Source organism: Liolophura sinensis, chromosome 6, assembly GCF_032854445.1.
Source record: "Liolophura sinensis isolate JHLJ2023 chromosome 6, CUHK_Ljap_v2, whole genome shotgun sequence".
Lineage (NCBI taxonomy): Eukaryota > Metazoa > Mollusca > Polyplacophora > Chitonida > Chitonidae > Liolophura > Liolophura sinensis.
This window is the reverse complement of record NC_088300.1, coordinates 36,411,874-36,433,429: the sequence shown is the minus strand read 5'-3', so window position 1 is coordinate 36,433,429 and position 21,556 is coordinate 36,411,874. Positions and strand designations below refer to the sequence as shown.

The 21,556-nt window shown below is 38.1% G+C and overlaps 1 protein-coding gene across 1 annotated transcript; it reads right to left on the bottom strand.

Annotated features, from left to right (window-relative positions):
• Positions 1–4,665: 4,665 nt before the first annotated feature.
• On the bottom strand, positions 4,666–10,666 carry LOC135466543 (uncharacterized). Its single transcript, XM_064744088.1, has 2 exons — positions 7,699–10,666; positions 4,666–5,311 (listed from the first exon to the last, which is right to left on the bottom strand). Exon 1 carries the CDS (start codon positions 10,018–10,020, stop codon positions 7,729–7,731), a length of 2,292 nt encoding a protein of 763 aa, XP_064600158.1. The 5' UTR covers positions 10,021–10,666; the 3' UTR covers positions 4,666–5,311; positions 7,699–7,728.
• Positions 10,667–21,556: the final 10,890 nt, after the last annotated feature.

Below are 21,556 nucleotides of genomic sequence, written 5' to 3'. Positions count from 1 at the left end.
TTGTTTTTGATCGGTACCATAACAGGACTTGTATGCAGTTTTAGCAATGGTAGCATCTAAGACAGCCTTCGTAATAGGCCTATATTCTTATACGCACACGTACATACTTTGGACATTCACGTTGTAGATTACTCTGTAGACTTTTCTAATTGATAGTGAAAACCGCAGATGTGAATATTGCGATTTATTAGTTTGTATGAATGTTTTTTTCTATACAGAGCATCAACACTTGTAAAAATGAATATATGGTGCTCAATGCACGCGTGCATAAATATGGAATCGCATTAGGACACGCAGCCTGCACAAATGTTTTCGACAGTAGATCACACTAGGGCAATTGGAATAGATTCCCTGTAGACACTGAAGCAAACATGAGTGTAATCAGCCATGTCTAATTACGGCTCAAAGGTATGTTCTGGACAAAGATCAGCAGGCTACGTGTATAAAAATATATACACGCCAAGAACACCTCGCAGCAAACACACATGCACGTCACGGATACATTACGTACCTACTCACGAGGCATAGGCCCATATGCATGTGCCGTCGAACCAAGGGTCATCATGGGTTTGGGAAGGCTCTGTTTCCACAAAGAAGGGCAAAAGCGTTGTCTACAGAACACAGCGTCGATTTACTTATTCTGATTGACTAAAGCTGCACTTGGAATCGTAGAGACATTTGATCTTGCATGAAAAGATGCAAATAAAGCAGAATCGTTTGTGTCTTGGTTCAGAGAAGGGATTAACTCAAGTACATATACCCAAGCGATGAAAAGCCAAATGGTTTATAGCTGACCGAGCATTGGATAGTTCCAAAGGGTGAAACCGTATTGTTAGGCTAGCGTGGTAAGTCATCGTTCAATGTTAACCCTTTGGAGTCTTTGCTGATAGTATGCGAATATTCGATTTGCATTGTGCCTTGCAGGCATATGTACCAATAAGATCGCATGTCTGCTTGCAAGGAATGGTCATGCACCACTGAGTATTCCGTCATGCACCGGTCAAACGGTCAAGTGACCAAAAGGAATGATATTAAAGTGGACATAGCGTGAACATCTTAATTGGCCATGCATATTATATATACCGTGTGCAGGCATCATACAGGCTTTTCTTTGGAAGAACAGTCAGCTTCACCGAAGACACTTTCTGTTGAGCTGAAAAACTTTCAGGGAATTGACATTAAACTATGTTTAAATCGTTTTAACAGTTTCCATAAACCGGATACGTTAAGCTAACAGAATTTAAACGGCCTGTAATTATTAGCAAAAGTGATCAACGTCATATAATTGACGAGAGACAGCCGAGCTGCTCTGGTTTTACTTTCTGTGTTGTAGTCTTTTATGACATCATGTATGGTCTCCTATTGGCCTTTGCCTGGTTATTTTCCTCAAGTTAAGCTTGTTTCTCATGTTATTTATTTCTTTGGTTGGTGTTTTACGCCGTACCAAAACTATTTCACTTATACGGCGGTGGCTGGGATTATGGAGAGTGGAAACCGTGAAGACAGGCCTTCAAACGTACGGCCGGAGAGGAAGCCAACATGAGCTAGACTTGAACTCACAGCGTCCGCACTGGTGAGAGGCTTCTCGACTCATTGCGCCGAGCTAGTGTGTTAACAACGGAGGCCCCCCAACTCCTAAGATTAAGATAGGCTACATTAATTGTATCTTAATCCCAGCTCACTCGTGTTAAGAAATTTTAGTTTTGCTTTAGTATTCACTCGTGTATGATTCCGCTGTTAATAACCGCAGAACTGCACCATGATCATACTTTCGCTTTCGACATTTCTTTCAACCTTAGCACGCTATAACACTGCAAAATTGTGTATGCATTGTTCAGGCCCGGCGATTATGAAGGCTTTTTTCAGACCTGTGCCAGATCTGTTGGTTCCTTCAACACACTTGACCAGACGCTAAACTTGGGCTAACCATAAGCATTTTTTTTTTTTTTGATGCTGACAAGAGATACTGATGAACAGGTTAGCACACCAGAGCGGCGCAATGATTTAGGAGCCTTCCACCAATGCGGTCGCTGTGAGTTCAAATCCAGCTCATGCTGGTTTCCTCTCCTGCCGTACGTGCGAAGGTCTTGCAGCAACCTGTGGATGATCGTTGGTTTCCCCCGGTCTCTGGCCGGTTTCCTCCCATCATAACGCTGGCGGCCGTCGTATTTTAAGTGAACTATTAAGGCGTAAAACACCAATCAAACAAATAAATAAATAAATAAATACAGAGAACAGTACTCTTACCGTCCATCGCTTAATACCACTTTAAGGTTCCGAGAACAATGCAGCAGGGGTATTAAGAAAATGCCCAAGCCAAAATAATTAGCTTTCACAAAACATCAGCCTCATCTGCGCATGGGTTAACCTTTAAATTGGTTTTTAATTATGGTTCCAAAAAATTGTACAGCGGCTTGCACGATATATTTGCAAACCTTTGAATCATTTTAACACTGTAAATAGTACAGGTGCGAGTCTGATATTTACTGAAAGGCAATTGTTGAAGCTATTCTTAGCAAATACAGAATTTTTTTATTTCATAAGCGAATATGGATTCCAACACACCCATTGATTCGGTATAAACCTGGAAAGCATAGCGCAGACAGGCACCATCTACAATATGACACCTTTTATGCCAGTTGGCACCTTGCTCCACCTGCGATGGTCTCTAGCCAAGTTGGATTCTTCAATGAAGAGTGCATGGTTCGACCATCGTCGTGCAGCTATAACTGTCTTCAGTTTCAGACAAAAGTTAAATAACTCACACGCAGCTTTCAGAAAGGATTCCGCAATAACTGGACAAATTCATGTCAAGTCCAACTGAAAAGTACCCTCATTCTCGTTAACCGAAAGTTGTCGCCTTTGCATTAGAATCGCTCTAATCCATACTTCAACTTTTGGGGAAATGCTCATATGTGCAGCTGAGACGTCTATGAGTATGGATAGACACTTTTTAACTTTTGTCAGTGTAAAGCATCGATGGATACAACACGCGACACAGGTACCTAATCGTCACAGGTGAGCGATAAGATCCCAATAGGCTGTAATAGATTACTATGTCAGAATATTCCCCCAGAGCTACATCTACCCATAAACCTGACCACCGGTGTACAAATGAGAAAGCGCTAAACAGAGCCTACGGCGTTGAACACCAACTAAATGAATATTATATACATCATTAAAATATAGCAAACAATAACGTATCACAATTGTATCCATACCCTCCCCTTCTGAAAGCCGTCATAAATATTCTAGAGAAAGACTTATACAGGGCGCCACCTCCGTCAACAACAAAAACACAAATATAATCTGTCTTTTCATAAACAGTATAGTTTTATTAGTTCCGGTCATGTATACATATCAATACTGAAACACGACTAGGGACTGGACTGCACGCATGGTCAAGGACGGTTTTAGTGTTAAAAATAACACATATAGGGACGATTCATGTAATATCACACAACGATTTTATTCATAGTACTAATTATGTGTGTGTAAATCTGTACCAGCCAACTTCCGACGCATCCTATAAAGAACAATTAAAGGAATTAATTTAAACGGAACACATTAGTCCAAACCTCGATCATTGTAATTACGTGAATTAGCTAACCGCCAACGGCATTACCACACTGCGCGCATGTGTAAATAGAGATGCAACGGTGATTAGTGTAATTACGTCTGCTCTTTCACAAGCACAACTGGTCTTCCTGTTCGTACGCCAACAGGATGGATTTCGTTTCTCTGTTGATCACCTACAACAATACCGCAGCTGGCAAATGTCAACTGCAACCAGCGAACATCGTTATAAGTTCAACGCCTTTGTCAGTCTTGAGGTATCTGCCGACGGGCCAAGCACCAGCCGATCGGCAAATGACTCTGTTATCCACACGTTGCACAACCAGCTCAACCCCAGCCAGTGAAAATTATCAGACACATGTGGAAATGGTTTGTTCGCAACTTGAATAACACAAAGCAAAGTAGGAGGTACTGAGATATAAAGGTAACCGCCCAACGCAATAAATCTATCTGTTGCAATCCAATCGTACAGCCTATACCACCGCCACGGAATGCCGTCAATCCTCTGATGCTCTTTGCTTTTTATAGGACTTCTTCAAAGGAACGTCTGATGAATCAAAACATATACACACGTTGGCAAGGTTAGCAACCCTAGGCTGGTACAGGTATTCTGCTGTGTCTTTTAGATTATTTAATAGTTTTAGGTAGGCCTACTGGTTTAGCTATTGTAAGCAATCTAATGTTAACAATGAACGTAAATGAACATGTATAATCAATGTTACATGACAATTCATACAGAAAACTTGCAAATATACACTGCACCAACAAAATAACCAGCGTCTATAAACTGTAAAACATACCTATACAGTGCACAAAATTGGAGGTTTTTAAAGTGTACAATCAAACTGTAGATTTTCACTCCATGCAATGGTATTCTGCTTTATATGGCCCATTATAATAAATTACCTGGCCGTTTTTCTTTGGTTTGTGGAGGGGGATAAATGGAATAGCTAGCAGGAAACAAATACACCCTACATTACAGTAGCATACAAGACTTGGAAATATCACAATGAGCAAAAAATGACCCCACCCACCACCAAAAAACAAAACAAAAAAACAAACCAAAACATGAAAGTAAGAAAATATCAAGAAAAGCATTTATATATATATATATAAAGAAATTTGTGTCAAAACTTCGTTACCTGTGATTTCTAGCAAAAAGAAGACTGATGTATCTAGTATGGATGACTGTATAAGGCTGGCTTAACTTGTCACAAAATAATATACATGTATATATATTATACTGATACTGAATTCATGCTACATTAATAACACAAACTGCACAGTGTAAATTTACAATCTCTAAGCTATTCCATGATGGTACTCCCTATATATATATACAATAAAACTTTAATCTATGATTTACCAGGAGTATTCTATTTACGTCTACCATTTTTGTGCACCACTTCAGCCTTTAGTAGATCATACATAAATTAAAATACATGTCCATAAGCATAAAATCTTCAAGTCATGGACAGAGTACAAGTTTCCTTTATAAACACACGTAGTTTTAAATAGTAGCACACAAGTTCTTTTTTTTTTTTTCACAGAAAATATCTCCATGAAAACTGTCCGTCAGCACCAGTCATACAGCCTGCTCTCTGTAGGCTTACATCTTAAGTCAGCAGATGGCCTTCTAACATATCTCTGACATACCATCAAATGCTCCAGCAGAACCATATGTGTTTATCCGATTGTCCCAGATCCTTTGCCAGTGCACTTCAAACAGCTGAATCTGTAACAGAAGCGATAGAGAGAAATGGTGGAGTCTTACACATAACTCAATTGGACATGTATACAATGGGCAGCTTATTCCAAGCATCGGGAGTCACTTATAGGTGCCTCCACCAGTCATAAAAATAACCCAGCTGTGCTCATATGCTGAAGTAATTAGTGTTTCTTAAACCTACATCAGAAAACTCTCAGGTCATCAGCAAAATTCAGCTTATCAACTTTTTTTTTCTAGTGGAAATGATATACTCTTAATTTCTAGAAAGCTGTAGTTTACATTGACGGTACACTGATTTATGTGCATAATTTATGAACTCTACCTGTATACTCTATACATGTGCATGCATGTCCAATTACACATGTTTCTTATGGATTGGTGGCATGCAAAGAGTGTGATGTCAGGATGATCACTGTACACTGCCCTTTCATGTATCGTTCAGTCTAAAATTACCAAAACTCAACATACTTTGCAGCTGAGGCTTCTGACTATATCAATGCCCTGGGCTAGTGTTAATGGTATGCCAAACTACTCCCAACTGGTCAACCAGACACTTAAATTAGAACACAGTAATATTTCACTGTACATACATGAAGCCAAAAGTTTTTAATGTGAACATATGCTGAGTCTGACTCAAAATCATGGCTGAGCTTATATGTGAAGACAAAAAATGTGCTTGCTAAATATTGTAAAGCAATATAATACTCAGAAAAGAATTTTGCAATTAAACCCATAGCAGTATGCATCAGCAGTGACAATCACAGTGTGCAACATACAATGTACATGTCCTTTGGATGTTGGATCGGTGCTGACTCAGATATTTATGGCGCTGACTCACTGATACTATCAGGCACTTGACCAATGAGGTTGCATGTTCGAAATCAGCTCTTGCTGTTTCAGCTATGGCTTTAAGTCAGGAGGTCTGTCAGGTACATGGCAAAGGCTGGAGGTTTACATCATGCAATACAGTTTCCTTCACCATAAACCTGACTGCCATCACATAAATGAAAAACTTCTTGAGCAAAATGGCTGCTTGGTACAGTGTACACTTTAAATGTACATTGGGGCCTCAGTGGCTCAGTTGGTTAGCGCGCTAGCACAGCGTAATGACCCAGCAGTCTCTCACCCATGCGTTCGCTGTGAGTTCAAGTCCACCTCATGCTGGCTTCCTCTCCGGCCGTAAGTGGGAAGGTCTGTCAGCAACCTGCGGATGGTTGTGGGTTTCCCCCAGGCTCTGCTTGGTTTCCTCCCACCATAATGCTGGCTGTCGTTGTATAAGTGAAATAATCTTGAGTACGGCGTAAAACACCAATCAAATAAATAAATAAATAAATAAATAAATAAATTAAATGTACGCTGTATTAAGATACCATTGGCTACACATGCACTTATTCACCACCAATTCATGACAACAGCAAATTGCTATTGCGTGGGGTATTTCTTGTAAAAGGTGCCCGGTTGTAGATATAGGTTGTCTTGCACAAGACTCACCCTAGTTTGGCCTTACTATTATTGGTGTAATGCCATAAAGGCAAACCACGCATGACTGGATCTTTATCTGTGGGGAAGAAATTGTCTTTGAGAGCTGTAAGCTCGGGCATACCAACTCCTGTGAGACATGGAGTGCACAAACAATCCTTCAATATCAGCCAGAGCATGGTCAGCCTGTCAATAAGACTTTAAAAACAGCTAAAACACAGTGAAACAATGTGTACTAAGTGTACAGCACTATGTCCCTTAATGACTTAAAGAATTTGTACAGTAACACAGTCACCTAGCACTTTGATGAATTCATTTAGACACTCATGTGCATGTAATTCAATGAGTGATCAGATATATTTCCAAAAAAGGCTGGCCCAGGGTCTTGCGCAAGACAACCTATATCTATACCCTGTCACCTTTAACAAGAATAACCCTGCACAATCTCATGTCATGGCTGTAAAAATCAAGCTTAATGTGACATCTGTGCATACAAATCACCCCAAAACCAATTTTTCCAATCCTATTATTAAGATGGCAAGATAAAAAATAACTACAAATTATTCATGTATGTGATATTCTGAAGTCCTTCTCTTGTGATCCTGAACCAATTTGATAGAAACGCAAGTCTAAGAACAATTTTGATCCATTCTTCATATATTGTAAACAGTGGCCAATTTCCAGAGTGTAAGCTCGTCAAGATAGAAGTATATTCATGTACAACTTAATATAATTTTCTTGCAAGTCTTTCATCATGGTATGGTATTACAACGCACTGTGTGGATTTTCCAAACACTAGATTTCTCAAATACTATACTGTATGTATATAAATGCAAATATATTATTTCTTTATGTTATGAATCAATTCATAATTAAAATATGAACTAATATTAAAATAAGGACAAGAAACTTACCTAAATGTTGAAACCAATCAGCTGCAATTGCTAACTACTGAATGTTCTGATTTCTGATGACACAGACTCCGGCTGTAAGTGTTGTGGTGTGTTCAGTTTGTCTTGTTCATTCCACTGAGAGCAGAAATGTCCTGATAGTCTGTTCCAGTCACCATCCCTGTAACTAAGGGTACCAAAACCACAGATACTGGTACTGGAAAAGGTGTCATTAAAAAGATTGTCATTGAGGCTGTCTCCATGTGTACAGGAATTAAGAGTGTTTGACTTTGAGTCGCCATCTCCGTGGTTTTTGGGATGCTTGAATTTTTTTTTTGAGGGAGAAACACAATATGTTAACGGTTGTAATCTCGTTGGTTTGACTTTGTCCATTGTGATACTGCTTGCATGGCCTTTAACAGTTATTACACATTCCTGTTGCACATTTGTAACATTTCCAGACTGCAACTCATGTGTAACTGAACTAATATCCCTTTTTCTATGCTTCTTTGCTCTGTTGCAACAGGAGGCATCTTGCATACATGGCACTGGCCCATTCTTCAAAGGAATATCATGATGGTCCAAACAACCTTCTTTCAACGATGAGCCAGGGGTTAGTATGGCTTCAGAGCTACTGTTCCTGCAACTGTTTATAGAGGTACGGCCTCCAGCCTGGGCCAAAACAACACTGCTTATGCTGTTTACTACTGAAGGTAATGTCATTTCTGTCATATTGTCCGGGGTGTCAGGAGGGCAACTTGACCTAATTTTAGACCAGTTTTGCTTTCTCTTCATACTATTACCAGCACTACTACTGATGTCTATACCAGAGTCACTTGGCATGACACCACGTTCTTTCCCATGCACAGGTTCTCCAAAGGGTCTCACCATATTACGCTTAATTCTGCCAACCTCTGGGTTAGACAGCGATCTGTGAATGCCTTCCACCATTGTAGGCTCGGGTCTTTTCAAGGAGACAGGATTAGAGACAGAAAATCTGTCTGCCTCATTACTGGAGTCATAGTCACTGGTATCATCCTCAACTTGAATTAAGTCAGACTGAGAGCCGAGCACATCACACTTTGTTACCTCACCCGCTGGGATATCTGGAGACTGAACAGATGTCTTTGTATAGTAAATATCTGCACCTGTTATGTCTTTCTCTTGGTCAAACTTGTGCAAGTGGATACCTTTAGATGTAGCAAAGAGTACAGGAACCTGAAATGTTGTTGGAGTTAAAGGTGATTCCTTGCCTTGAGCAAGATGTTTTTCCCTTAACTTCCCAATGCTTACATGCAGTTTAGGCTTCCCTTGCCTGTCCAACATTTGCCCTCTGGAAGCACTATCAAGGTCTACAACAGAGTTGTTTCTTCGACATGTGAAAAGTGTTTTGGCAATGTTGCGAAGTTCCTTTCGACAGAGGCTAAAAACAGCAAACACAGCAGGAAAGCTGCATCTTGCCCATGTCAAAATTGTGTCTACATCACTTGGTAATGAAAACTTCATTACAACATGATCACTATTTAAAACTTCTGCACTGTTGTGTCCCATTTCATAGAAGTTTGCCAACAAATAAGGAACATACAAAAGTAACCACATCAAAAAGGTAAAAAAGGCAAATCTGCTTTGGTGTAATTCTTTGGTTTTCAAAGTCTGGTGTTGATCCATGTCATAAAGATTTCCATGTTGAAGGTTATCTCTGGATTTCTCTAAAACAGCCACTTTAAGAATATATATATAAACTCCAGTCAATACAAAAAACGGTATAATAAAACACAACAGGCACATAAATATTACATACAGTAAAGGTACTTCACTAGCAATAAAACATAAATACTTTGATGGGTAAAAAGTGGACGGAATTACATCAGTGATGATAGGGAAACACATTGCTAAAGCTTGGATCCATGTGTAAGCTATCATGCCTAAGATCTTTTTGAAGGACAGAATCTCTGAATACTGCCCACAGTCTTTAACTGCCACACATCTGTCAATCGAAAGAATTGTCAAAGCTAGCGTAATCTGAATGTTAAGCAACTGTATTGCAAAGGTATGAAACTGACAGACCGAAGCATTGTATATCCATGACTGGGCTAAACTTGTGCTGACAATGACTGACAGATTCACCACACAGTCCAATAAACTCACTGCACAAAGGTTTACTGTAAATAACGTCAAGGCTTTCCAGCGATCCTTCCTGTTCCTCAATAAACAACCAATCAGTAGACAGTTTCCAAAAAATCCGACAGTAGTGAAAATCCAAATGAAAGTGGTTGCTGCTACAAGCTGACCTTGAGTGTTTTCCATCCATGGTATCGAGCTATTCACAGCATCTTCCATCCTCATTTCATTCCGGTCATCAGTACATAGGCTTTCAAACAGATCACTGCCTTTTTCACTTTTCCCGATACTCTTTCAGGAGACATCCATTATCGAAGGTGATGTTTACACTATCTTTAAAGGGTCAATATTCATTTACACGCGCTCACCTTTCCACAGTTGTTGACATCAATAATTTATCACGCCAGCTGACAATCAAGGAACCGCTTAGACCTGCAAGCTCCCTGTTCAATCCGTCTCATCTCTCACTGAGCCTGTGTAGGCCTACCACAAACGTAATCGTAGTATTATAAAACCCCGTCTTTCTTTACCGTGAACAGAGCCAGTGTGTATTACGGTTGATAACAGCTTACTCCACTCATTTGACTTCTTCACGACTGCCTGGAACAAATTCCCCTGAAGCTGACAGACGATAGTTGTTTTTCAGAGCAGACGACCCGAACTCGGAACTGACAGGTCCGTCAACATAACACGAATATCCTCATAATTATCAGCGGGAGGCGAGATAATTACTGAGCCATACATGTTTGGCCGAAAGCCACCCGCCTGCACGCTGCTTAGTCACATTTCTTATTTTCTCGGCCACTCCAAATCGCCTGCAGATCGCGTACACGCAAGGGCTTGTTCCCTGCCGAAAGGATCAAGTGACAGCCATTCCATACACGTCGAAGTGTTCGGGACATTCCGTCAAGAGCCTCGGAGAAGTCCGAGCAGAGTCATTTCCGGTTCACTGTGAAAGACGCGACTAGCGGAGTAAAAGTGTAAACAGCAATCCGATTATAAGGGAGGTAATGTGAGACTTGTCCAGGCACGGCCTGATTTTGAGCATTTTGGTCTGTATTTTCTATTGATCATAAAAATCATTCCACAGAAATAGGTCAGCTTCATTAAACAACCGCTGGAAAAACATGCCCAGGTTACACGAATAGCCAAGATATTTATAGATATACATGTATGTAAGATATAAGATTACCCTTTTAGCAATGCTTTCATGCACATCAGTACATACCTATATGAGTATATAGGCTTATTGCGACATATGACAGATTTACAAATAAAAGTAATAACCGAAAAGCTTATTTACCTTCAAACACAAACCTACGGAGCGAAAAAAGTGACATACTAAAAAAATAATTTTTTTTTTTCAAGATAAAAAAAAACAATACATTTGGGAAGAGAAAATCAGTTTAACTGGCCAATCACAGGTTGTTTGCCATCAATCAGCCAATATGGCAGCCACAGACGAATATGTCTTACTGATAACCACATATTTTGACTAGCTAAGGTCAATTCCAGTCTGTTTAAATACACATATTCTCAGCTGCCACGCTACAGTGCTAATGAACTGCATGTTTATGTACGACCTTACTTGACGGGAACGTCTAGGAACAGTGACGTACTGAAAGAATAAAACAGTGCAATGCTTTAGACCGACTTCTAGGCGGGCAATGTATTCCCTATATCAAAGAGGCAGCTTATTAATAAACAGATTTCAAAGATACATATATGGAGTAAATAATAATGAAATACAAAATACAGCGTGCAGCCCGCTCTTATATAGCCTATATAGTTGAATTCTTTCAATCTCAACTACAACAGACTATATGGGAGACACTATCCGAATACATGCACCTGTTCTATTCGTTCCATGGTGGAACTAAGGCCAACTGTATATACGTTAGGACCAAAGGTCTTATCTTCATGTCACATACATGTCTAAGGACGGCTGTGATCAGTTTTAATCTTATCGTAATATTTGATTGAATGTTTACTTTGTTAATAATAATCTCAGATTGTTGGAGGTTATACTGTAAAACGTGTTGGCGTCCGTCGTCATCTAAAAGAACATTTTGGGACTGAGAAAGTGTAATTTGAAAGCGATGAAAGTTAATTTGCAGAGACATAATGGTTCTGATGATTGGGCATAGCCCTCTATAGGGCCTACAGGGTGTCCCAGAATATAGATGAGATTATAGCGTTACCCTTATCATTGGTCCATTATGTCGGGGGCCGCGACTTTTTAACTCAGTCCCCCGTCATTGAAGTTGGGGGTTAAAAAAAAATATTTCTCTTCCCAACAATTTTTCAACAATCCATATTAATTTTAAAAAACAGATAATTTCCACCCACTCAGTGTGGTATTGTTTTTACCTGGGACAGATATATAGTTCAGGCAACTCGTGCATGGTGGCGTGGTATCATTTGTGACGCCTGATATTCAAAGACAAGACAGAATACAACTGCTTTCTTTACTCCAAGTCCATTTCATTTGTAAGATGGCATTGTGACTTTCAAAATAAACAGACCACTTTTAAATAAAGTGTGTATCATGTGAAACGTCATTTCGGGCTGAATCCAATCAGGGTTTTCGCGACTGAACAAACAATGTTGAACAAGCTGTATGAAGCATTTGTAGAGACGTCAGCAATTTATTTTTCTAGCTGCTATAAACATTCTCTGCAGCGTGATCAACATAACCTGAAAAGTTCACGTAGAACCTCAATGTAAAAAATAATCAAGAAAACCAAATTTGGAATCTGTTTGAAAAGGCGTGTCGCATCATGCGTGTTTTTATTTAAATGCAGCCTCTTCCTTCAAGGGTTATATGATACATGTATAGCGAGACAAAAAATCGTGTATCATTTCGACATTGTCAATGTACAGCTCATAAAAATTACGGTAGGACAGAAAGTCTAGCTGCATTCATTCACTTTTGGTTTCAGTGATCTTTGCATGGTGCATGGATTTAAGCCATTAAGATGCCTGTTGGTGTAGTACAGGTGAAAATAACGCCTCGCTGGAAATATAAATGTTCACCGTATACATGTCAGTCTGCATGTATACACAACGAATGGGTAGAAGAAATTACGATAATCAGAAGTACGTAGGCCTGATACAGTAATCAACCACCTGCATAAGGTGAAAATACCTGTATGTCAACATTACAGTTTTTCTGGAAATCTGTTTGCATATATAAATGATACAACATGCATGTGAGTTTTATATTGAAGATAATTTCGGAAAAAGTAAATCAATGCTAAAGAAAGTAGCATCAGTTTCTGTACGTGTTGTGTAATATAAGAGATGAGGTGCATCAGATAAATTTAAATTAATTTATTTATTGACGTATTCATAGATATGGTGATGTTAAATGAACAAACGTTTAAGTTCACATTTGAAATGTTTCCGTCCAGCGGATATTTGTCTTTTATGCCGACTTTCTATATGAAACCAGACAAAACGCCTGTTATATCACTAGTTTAATACTCTTAAACACTGTGAATAGACTAAAGTTTAAATCTGAAAGTCAAGTTCAGGTAATAATAGATCAACAGGGATAGGCCCGGGCAGGCAAGTTCATGCGCGCGTGATGATAAAATGGAGGAGCGTGGTTATAAAATATTTACTTACACCATTAGTGGGCTAAATATGAACACCCGTATGTCAAATACACCAGAGGTGTTTTAAGAGCACTATATTTATGCACTTCACTATAAAAATAAAACAGCCGAAGACTCCACTGCAATATATTAACGCGGCTATAGGCTTAATTTAAGAGATGAACAAATATTTGTTTAAGCATATTGTAGATAGGATGTCTACATACTTTTCAGAAAAATACACGCACCGAAGTTTTTATTATGAACTTCAACAGTTTGTATTACATGGCTTTGCACATTTGCTTAAAGAAATATTAATCATAAAAAAATAATAAATTCAGTGTTAGGCCTATATATGGGGAGTGAATTCTTTATCCTGAACGATTACTAGACTATTCACAACGGCCTTGTAATCCTCAGACCCGAGGTTTCGTACATATATTTTAGATTTCACAAGGCTGATGAAACCTCGCCATTTTTATTTGACTCACTTTGCATACCTAGCAATTTACTTGCTATAGATGTATATCGTTTTCTTTCACTGGTATGTAGGCCTATATCCCCATTAAGGGCATAACGCTGTTGTTTCAAACGACTTACTTAGCAACTTGAAGGGCAGTTTGAGCTTCTACCACCATCAACGATATCACTATTCACAATATCATAACCATAATTACAATTTTTAGTACAATTATGATTCAGACCAAAAGCTGTTACAACAAATAACGGTAAAAATTAACTTTTATTTTAATTCACATGTTATGTAATAAAATCTTAACTTAAATTATATGTTAAGAAATTTTGGATTAGTGAATACTAGCTGATTCTGTGTATACATTGTGTTAAATTGTTTATGACAGAGTAGGTATGTGACTGATCCATTTGGATGAAACGATCAGCGGTGGTATAGGTCTAAAATAGCATATTCCACTGGTGTGACAAGGTACATAACTCTAATGACAGTAACAAATTGAACCGTTTCATGTGGTTACCTCCCTTCTCATTTGCAGTTCAATCAGTAATCCAAACTGTATGCTCAAATGGAATTGTGACTAAGAAAAGAAAAAAGTTCGCGAGAACGTTTCTGTAGAGTGCATATGTAGCAGAATATATACATCCCTAGATATCTATTGATTTCATTCTGATTTTATACGCTTCTCATGATCATACCTCTCATACGATGGCAGTCACATTTAGTTTTATCTTTTCTCATAAAACTGTTTGTGTTTATGTCTGCTGCACAATTTAGGCGCGTAGTTGTTGTGGCGGGTAGTGATGTGGTCGGTGTGTTGTAGGTTAGGTAGATCCGAGATCTGTTTCAGTCTTCCCAGCTTAGCTTTCAGAAATACTAAAAAGTAAAAAGCCCAAACAGTTGTGTCCAAATCCGGCAAAATTCTGAAACATTTTAATTAGCTTCAAAAAAAAAAAAAAAAAAAACATCACTAAAGCCACATGCATGACACGCAGCCTTAATTTTAGCAGTCAGTGTGTTAATCAGCATGTATGATGACTCGCATGTTTATGCAATATGATCAAGCGGTTGCTGTGAGTTCAAGTCCAGCTCATGCTAGCTTCCTCTCCGGGCGTACCAGGGAAGGTCAGTCAGCAATCTGCGGATGGTCGTGGGTTTCCCCCGGGCTCACTGGTTGTAAACCAGTTGTACTGTTTGAAAATAAAATAAAGTCACTAATTTGTTTTTCAGATGAATTGAAGCTGTTCAAAGCCTGGAGAAGACAATGTGGAAAAATCCAACAGACTTCTCCCGTTTATGTTTGTTGTAGAGGTAATATAGATTGCAATGTTATTTTGCTCTAGTGCATTTGCATATCATTATGACTGCATTTCTCGCTTAAAAAGAGTATTTCATTGGTGTAAGGGAGTAAGATGACAGTATCACCATGTATAAAGTACACAAAAATAATGCAAAATCCCTGCTATTTAACCCAATGCATGCAAGTAAATACATAAGAAAAGTTTTCTGATGATTGAGAATTGTGTGAGATTCTGTTTGTATATATGCTGTACGGTAATAATACAATAATATGAATTCCATGCCAGATAACTCTTTAAATTCGTTAAATAGTTACCAACAATAAACAATTTTACTGTATGCTACGAGTAAGTTACATCTGATAATTCCGTCTAACAATAGTGACGAGAAGAAATGTTAACCGCTAATGCTGGTAACTGCTTTGGTTCATGTATACAGCATAATTTCAAAGTTACAAAATTCATTGCTTACATCTCGTTTGTTTTGACTGTTTTTTAGCCCATACATTGTGTTTCAAGTTTTTAAGATCATACTCCTTTGTCACTTCGGGGTTTGGCAAAGCATCTTTCATCTGTAATTTGAATTCAGTTCAAATATAGGTAGCACGTTTCAACAAATGGAGTATTAGAGTAAAGAACGTGCTGTGGCGAGTTAGATGATTCGTCTTAAGTGTGCATCGCTGACAACAATCACACTTGGATTTCTATAGGAACAACATGACATGTGACAGAAGATATGTGCTGAGCTTGAGAAATTTCAGTGGCCTACTTAGTGAAGACTCACCTGTAACGAAGTCGAACAACACGTAGGCCTACCTGCAGTGTTCAATTCAGCCTACTGTAGAGAAGCGAACGTGACACAGGATTTGTAAAGGTGGTAAATTGTGGCATACAGAAAGTCAGTTCATTATCGTAATACCGGAACAAGACTGACAGTTTCAGTATTTAGTTATCTGTAAATTATGTTTTCATGGACAATGTCTATGAGTAATGAGTTTCTAAAAGTTGTCTGGAACCATTATAGTTGCAGACTGACATACATTGAGGTTATGGATTGTGCACAAAATACATGTACGTTATTACATTATGTTTACTGCATGTAGCTGTATTAATTTAAGCATTTAGTTCAGGTGAACAGAGTAGATATGTATTCCCCGTTATCATCGTTGTTTCCATGGTAATACGGTTCAGTTGAAATGTTTATTTATTACTTTCCCATGATTAAAAAGTTCCATTCCATGATATCTTTGGGTCAGTTTTTATTTTCTTGTTGCATTAATTATTACTTTATTGAATGGAAACAGAAGTTCACAGTAAGAACAACCCTGTGACTGAACATTGGTTGGAGTACAATAGCGGTGTACTATACACGTAGAAAGGTGGTAAGTCTTGTGACAGAGATGTTTGTTTGCTACGGTTTAATGCTATTTTCAGCTTGGTATTGAGTGGTTTAATGTTGCGTAGTTTTACAGACTTTCCTTAAATACTGGTGTGAACAAAGACTTTCCACAGTAAAACAAGCTAAGCACCTCCTTTTTATACAAGTTTAGATGATGACATGTTAAAAAAGTTGAAGCGGGGTAGGCCTAAATGTGTCTATAATACCACCGCCTCCAAAAGTTGTGCGGATAGAAAATGAATACATGTATACTTTATTAAATATGATATTTAACAGACAGAAGTATATAATAGTAAATCAAATATATACATATATCTACATTGTGTTTATGTGGCTTCGACTGTAGCTTGCTTACAGTTTGAATGAACCCCACCAAAATGCCTGCGGGTATATATACGACTGAGCCGCGTGAATTATTCTGGGGAACATAGCCAGTCCTGAAGCATTATTACATGGTGGTGTAAATCCTCACTGATACCCTCTGTGTGACCAACCGAGCGTGGAGAGATCACAGCCATGCAGTTAAGAGAGTTAAGCGTATAGCCCATGTGTACTGCATCTAATGTGTGGCGTAAATATACAAATATCTATAGGTCAATAAACTTGAAAACTTATACGTATATACTTGTAAATATCATAATTTATCAGTGAAAATAGTGATTTTGCAGCTGATGTGAAGGACCTGTACATATTGGCTATACATACATATGTCGTTATTAAGCCAATGTCTTAGCCCAGCGGTCTTGTTGATATAATGTATAATCAGACATCACTTCAGCTTTGTCCACATTATTGCCTAGTAGATTATGAATTTAAATATGAATTTATTCAACAAAAGCCAATTAAGCTGTCAGAACTAACCGATTACAGGAATTTTTACGTGTGTTGTTACACGCACCCTCTTGTAGAAAAAAGTTTCATGCAAGTTTTTTTTTTTTTTTTTTTTTATCTCGTGATTAATCTACCTTATACAACTTGATTAATTTGAGAGAGACTGACATTTTTTACAACTTGTGTGTCAACACTGCATTCTTGAATTATCCCCCTTTAGCCCACCTGCTCGTTTCACATGTAATCTTGGCAGGTAGGCAAAGTGATGTTAATCGTTTTCTTTCGGTCATCTTTGGTGGATACGGGTCTGCTTTCTTGTGAATTTCTATATGTTTAGCCTTTACATGTATAGGCCTACATTTAATTATCGTTTAAGTGAAATATTATCATGGAGCGAAGAATGCGTAAAAGCCTGACCAATTAAATAAAGAAATAAGCTAAACTCTGTTATGTTGTATAGACACCTGATCTGGGTGTACATTGGCGTATATATGTTGGTTGGTTTTATAACATGGAATGAAAATTAACTGGTGTTCTCATTATATCGACTCAACTGATTAAAATCCCGTTCAAGTGAAAACAGTATTTTGGACGAAATTTTCCGAGTATTTCTTTTATCACAGTACATATGGATAATCCACAAAAAATACCTGTATAATAGATCAGTCAAGCCACTGGTTAATCGATGAGGCCAAAAACTAAGCCACAAAATGCACTAAATTATGGATGCTGAAAGAGACAAATTCATCCTGCACATGGTGCGCGACACGAGGACAATGCAAACCACGCGCGATGTACAAGTACTGTTCTCGTGTAACGGGTGATTTCCCGCGAGGCGCGGGACGAGTTGTCCTCATTCGGCTTCCATACTAAATATCATCCGGTATTTTCTTTTTACAGCCGATTGACAGATTAAACTTTCCCGGTGATAAGGCCTTTGAACTATTTACATTTGAAGTGAAGCCTCTGAGAGAAGACATAAGACAGCTGATGACCGGCTAATTAGAATTAATATAATACCCATGTCATGACATGAACCGATATGTCTGGGTGGGCATGGGAAGTCATCTCGTATTTGTCATGCAGTGGGTTGCAAACTATTGACGACTTTCTGTAACCAGTTATATGCATGTTGAAGTACACCCTTGTATCGCATGATATAAATCGTTAATTACAGTGGATACGGTAGAGCTGACACAATTATGACAATATTAAGTATTTGTGCTGAAAAAGTTGCCTATTAACGTAAAAATTGCGACTTCTTTTAACTCATGTTATTGCTGTATTTACAGCGTATATATGAGTGCAGCGGGCGTGTAATGGTTTGCGGTAAGGAAAACATGTTGGCCTGTATGTGTACAGTCAGGGGATATATACATGTGCATATCTTTATTTTGCTTGCCTTATTTGTGTTTTACGCCGTACTCAAGTATATTTCATTTATTTGATCGCGACCAGCATCAGGGTATATAGAAGGAAGTTAAACATCAAATGTCTCATTTACAAACGGTGTAATAATCGCACAATCAGTTTGGATTATTACCAGGTAGAGACCACCAGATGGCGTTTGAATAAACCAAGTATAGGTTGCTTCACCCAGCAGACATGCACAGCCTTCTGCTAAACCCTCATGCTTGTCCAATTACCTGTTATGATTTCAATATGATGTGGCATACCAAGTGTAATACTAAATATCAAAACTTCGAGAGAATAAATTCCTAACTAATTGTTCAGCTTGACCGGAATGAGAGCTTGATATTTTACTCTCAGGCTCTCCATTGTAAACAAATATTTCTGTATCTTACAGCAAAAAATAAGCTTGTGATTCGACTGACTAAATCAGCTATACATGCATATATCCCAGTATACACTGATTCATCAAGGTAAGTATTTTCATTCTAAGAGAAAATTTAAACTTAATAAATTTATCCTCATCAGGTTTTTTTTATCTTTTGGTTAGTGATATTTTAATGATCTGTGTCAGAAGTTCTAAAAAAAAGAAATTGACGATAAATCCGCTGATTGATTTCTTAGATGAAATCAGTGAAATCGATGAAACGTGTAGATATTTCTAGCATGTCCAATATCTGAATATCTTACTGACCTGTATAGAACAGACGAGGGTGTCAAAGGCGTATCAGGCTGATAAGACGTACACACATTTGCAGCCCGCTGGGGGACAATCCTTGTTCATGGTTCATTTGATTCAGGTTATTTGGTTTATTTATAAAGGTTTCATTGAACATTTTTGCTCACAAGAAGAAAAAATAATTTCTGAATGGAGAGTGTTTAAAGCTTATTAAAAAACAATAATAACAAAAAATAAACAGTTGAATTAGAAAAAAAGATGTGGATGTATTCTTGAAATCGATAGTATAAATAAATGAATAAATAAATAAATAAATATAATGTATGTATATACAATTGACATTAATAATAATACACTAATATTTTCCCAGATTGAGTCATACCACAGACTTTTAAAATTATACCTGTTGCTGCCTCGCTTGGCGCTCAGCACTGAGAGATTAGAGCAAGGAAATAGGAATGGTTCGCCCGGGGTAAGTGTAATGTGACTGGGTGGGATGTCATGTCTGGTATCTTAATCATGATACGTCAGAGGCGGTATTGGCTCGCCTTGAAACACAGCATATGCACACTCATCGAATGACTCCTCCTCGTCATATGACAGAAAAACTGATAAGCACGACGGAAAAAGCCAAGCATCCATAATGGACTAATTTTTCTTATGTAAATAAAAAACAGATTAAAATTAGAAAATGTCATGCAAACAGGTTAGGCTCTAATACATGATAGAGTGAAATTGCCTGGATAATAATTAGATGCATACTGCTTCTAAAAAGAATATTAGAAAAAAAGATCCATTTTAGCCGACCAAACGTTTTTATACTCCATTTTACATAAAATGATCTTAAATAAGCAGAAAATCTTGTTTTTATTAATGATTTAATAATTCTTGAAAAAAAGACAGCAACAAAACTGGATTTGGACTCATGAAGACAAGCATCAAGCAGGGATATTACCTGCTGTTGCAAACTTACATATGTGCACAGTACATGTATTATATTTATTTATTTTATTTCATTTCAGATTTCCAGCAACCTGTGGATGGTCGTGGGTTTCCCCAAGGCTCTGTCGGGTTTCCTCCCACCATAATACTGGCCGCCGTCGTATAAGTGAAATAATCTTGAGTACGGCGTAAAACACAAATCAAATAAATAAATAAATCAGATTATACGCCGTACTACACTCAAGGCTTCATTCACATATGTGACAGCATTCAGGTTTATGTATGGAGGAAACGAGTGCCTGGAGTAACCACCGCCCTGCCCCATACATACATGTATACGTTTGTATGGCTCAGGTATTGTCGTCTTGTTCACCTTTACCCTCAAGGGTTGGATGTTTATTACACCAATATAAGTTTCTAAGTGGCTTGCTAAAAGTACGAGGATTCATTAACCATCCACTCACAGTGAGTCAAAAAAAAAAAGACAACACCACACCAAATGTACATATTCACAAATGTACACATCGATAAAATATCCCACATTAGTTTAAAAGCACACCCTTTTGCTTTTGTCATGCTCTATAACCGAGACATCACTATTAAGAGTGAGCAAAATCTCACACATAAAAAAAAAAATAGAAGAAGCCACAATGTTATCAGTTTTAACCAGTCAGGCGCGAGTTATTTCTATAACCCGAAACGGCAACTGATTCCACTTCGTTATGCTTAAGGCTATTTCCACACCTCCACGAAATAACCAAGGCTATATTACTTACTTTAATTACTATATTAAACTCTAGAGAATGGGGCGAAACAACAATCTAATAAATTGTTGTATGTTTACAAATTTGTCTCCGAGAGGCAAAGACAAAAAGATGATACAGGTAACAACAGGCAACAGACGTTTTTAATTTTGATATATACCAAAATTGGCTACGGTTTTATCCCCATGTAAACAGACTGAATGACGACGCGAACTTGGTGAGAGTTGTCGTTCTTGGTAGTCAGTGATGTGTATGTGCGACAAACTTAATTTTCATTATGTAACTCGTGGGCCAAGTGATACTCACATGTAAGCCCTTAGGGAATGCCATGCAGAAAATATAAATCTGCCTTATTAAAATTCATCCA

Bases quoted from the DNA above. Each gene is read 5' to 3' on its own strand.
- LOC135466543 (XM_064744088.1), bottom strand. From the start codon at position 10,020: ATGAGGATGGAAGATGCTGTGAATAGCTCGATACCATGGATGGAAAAC.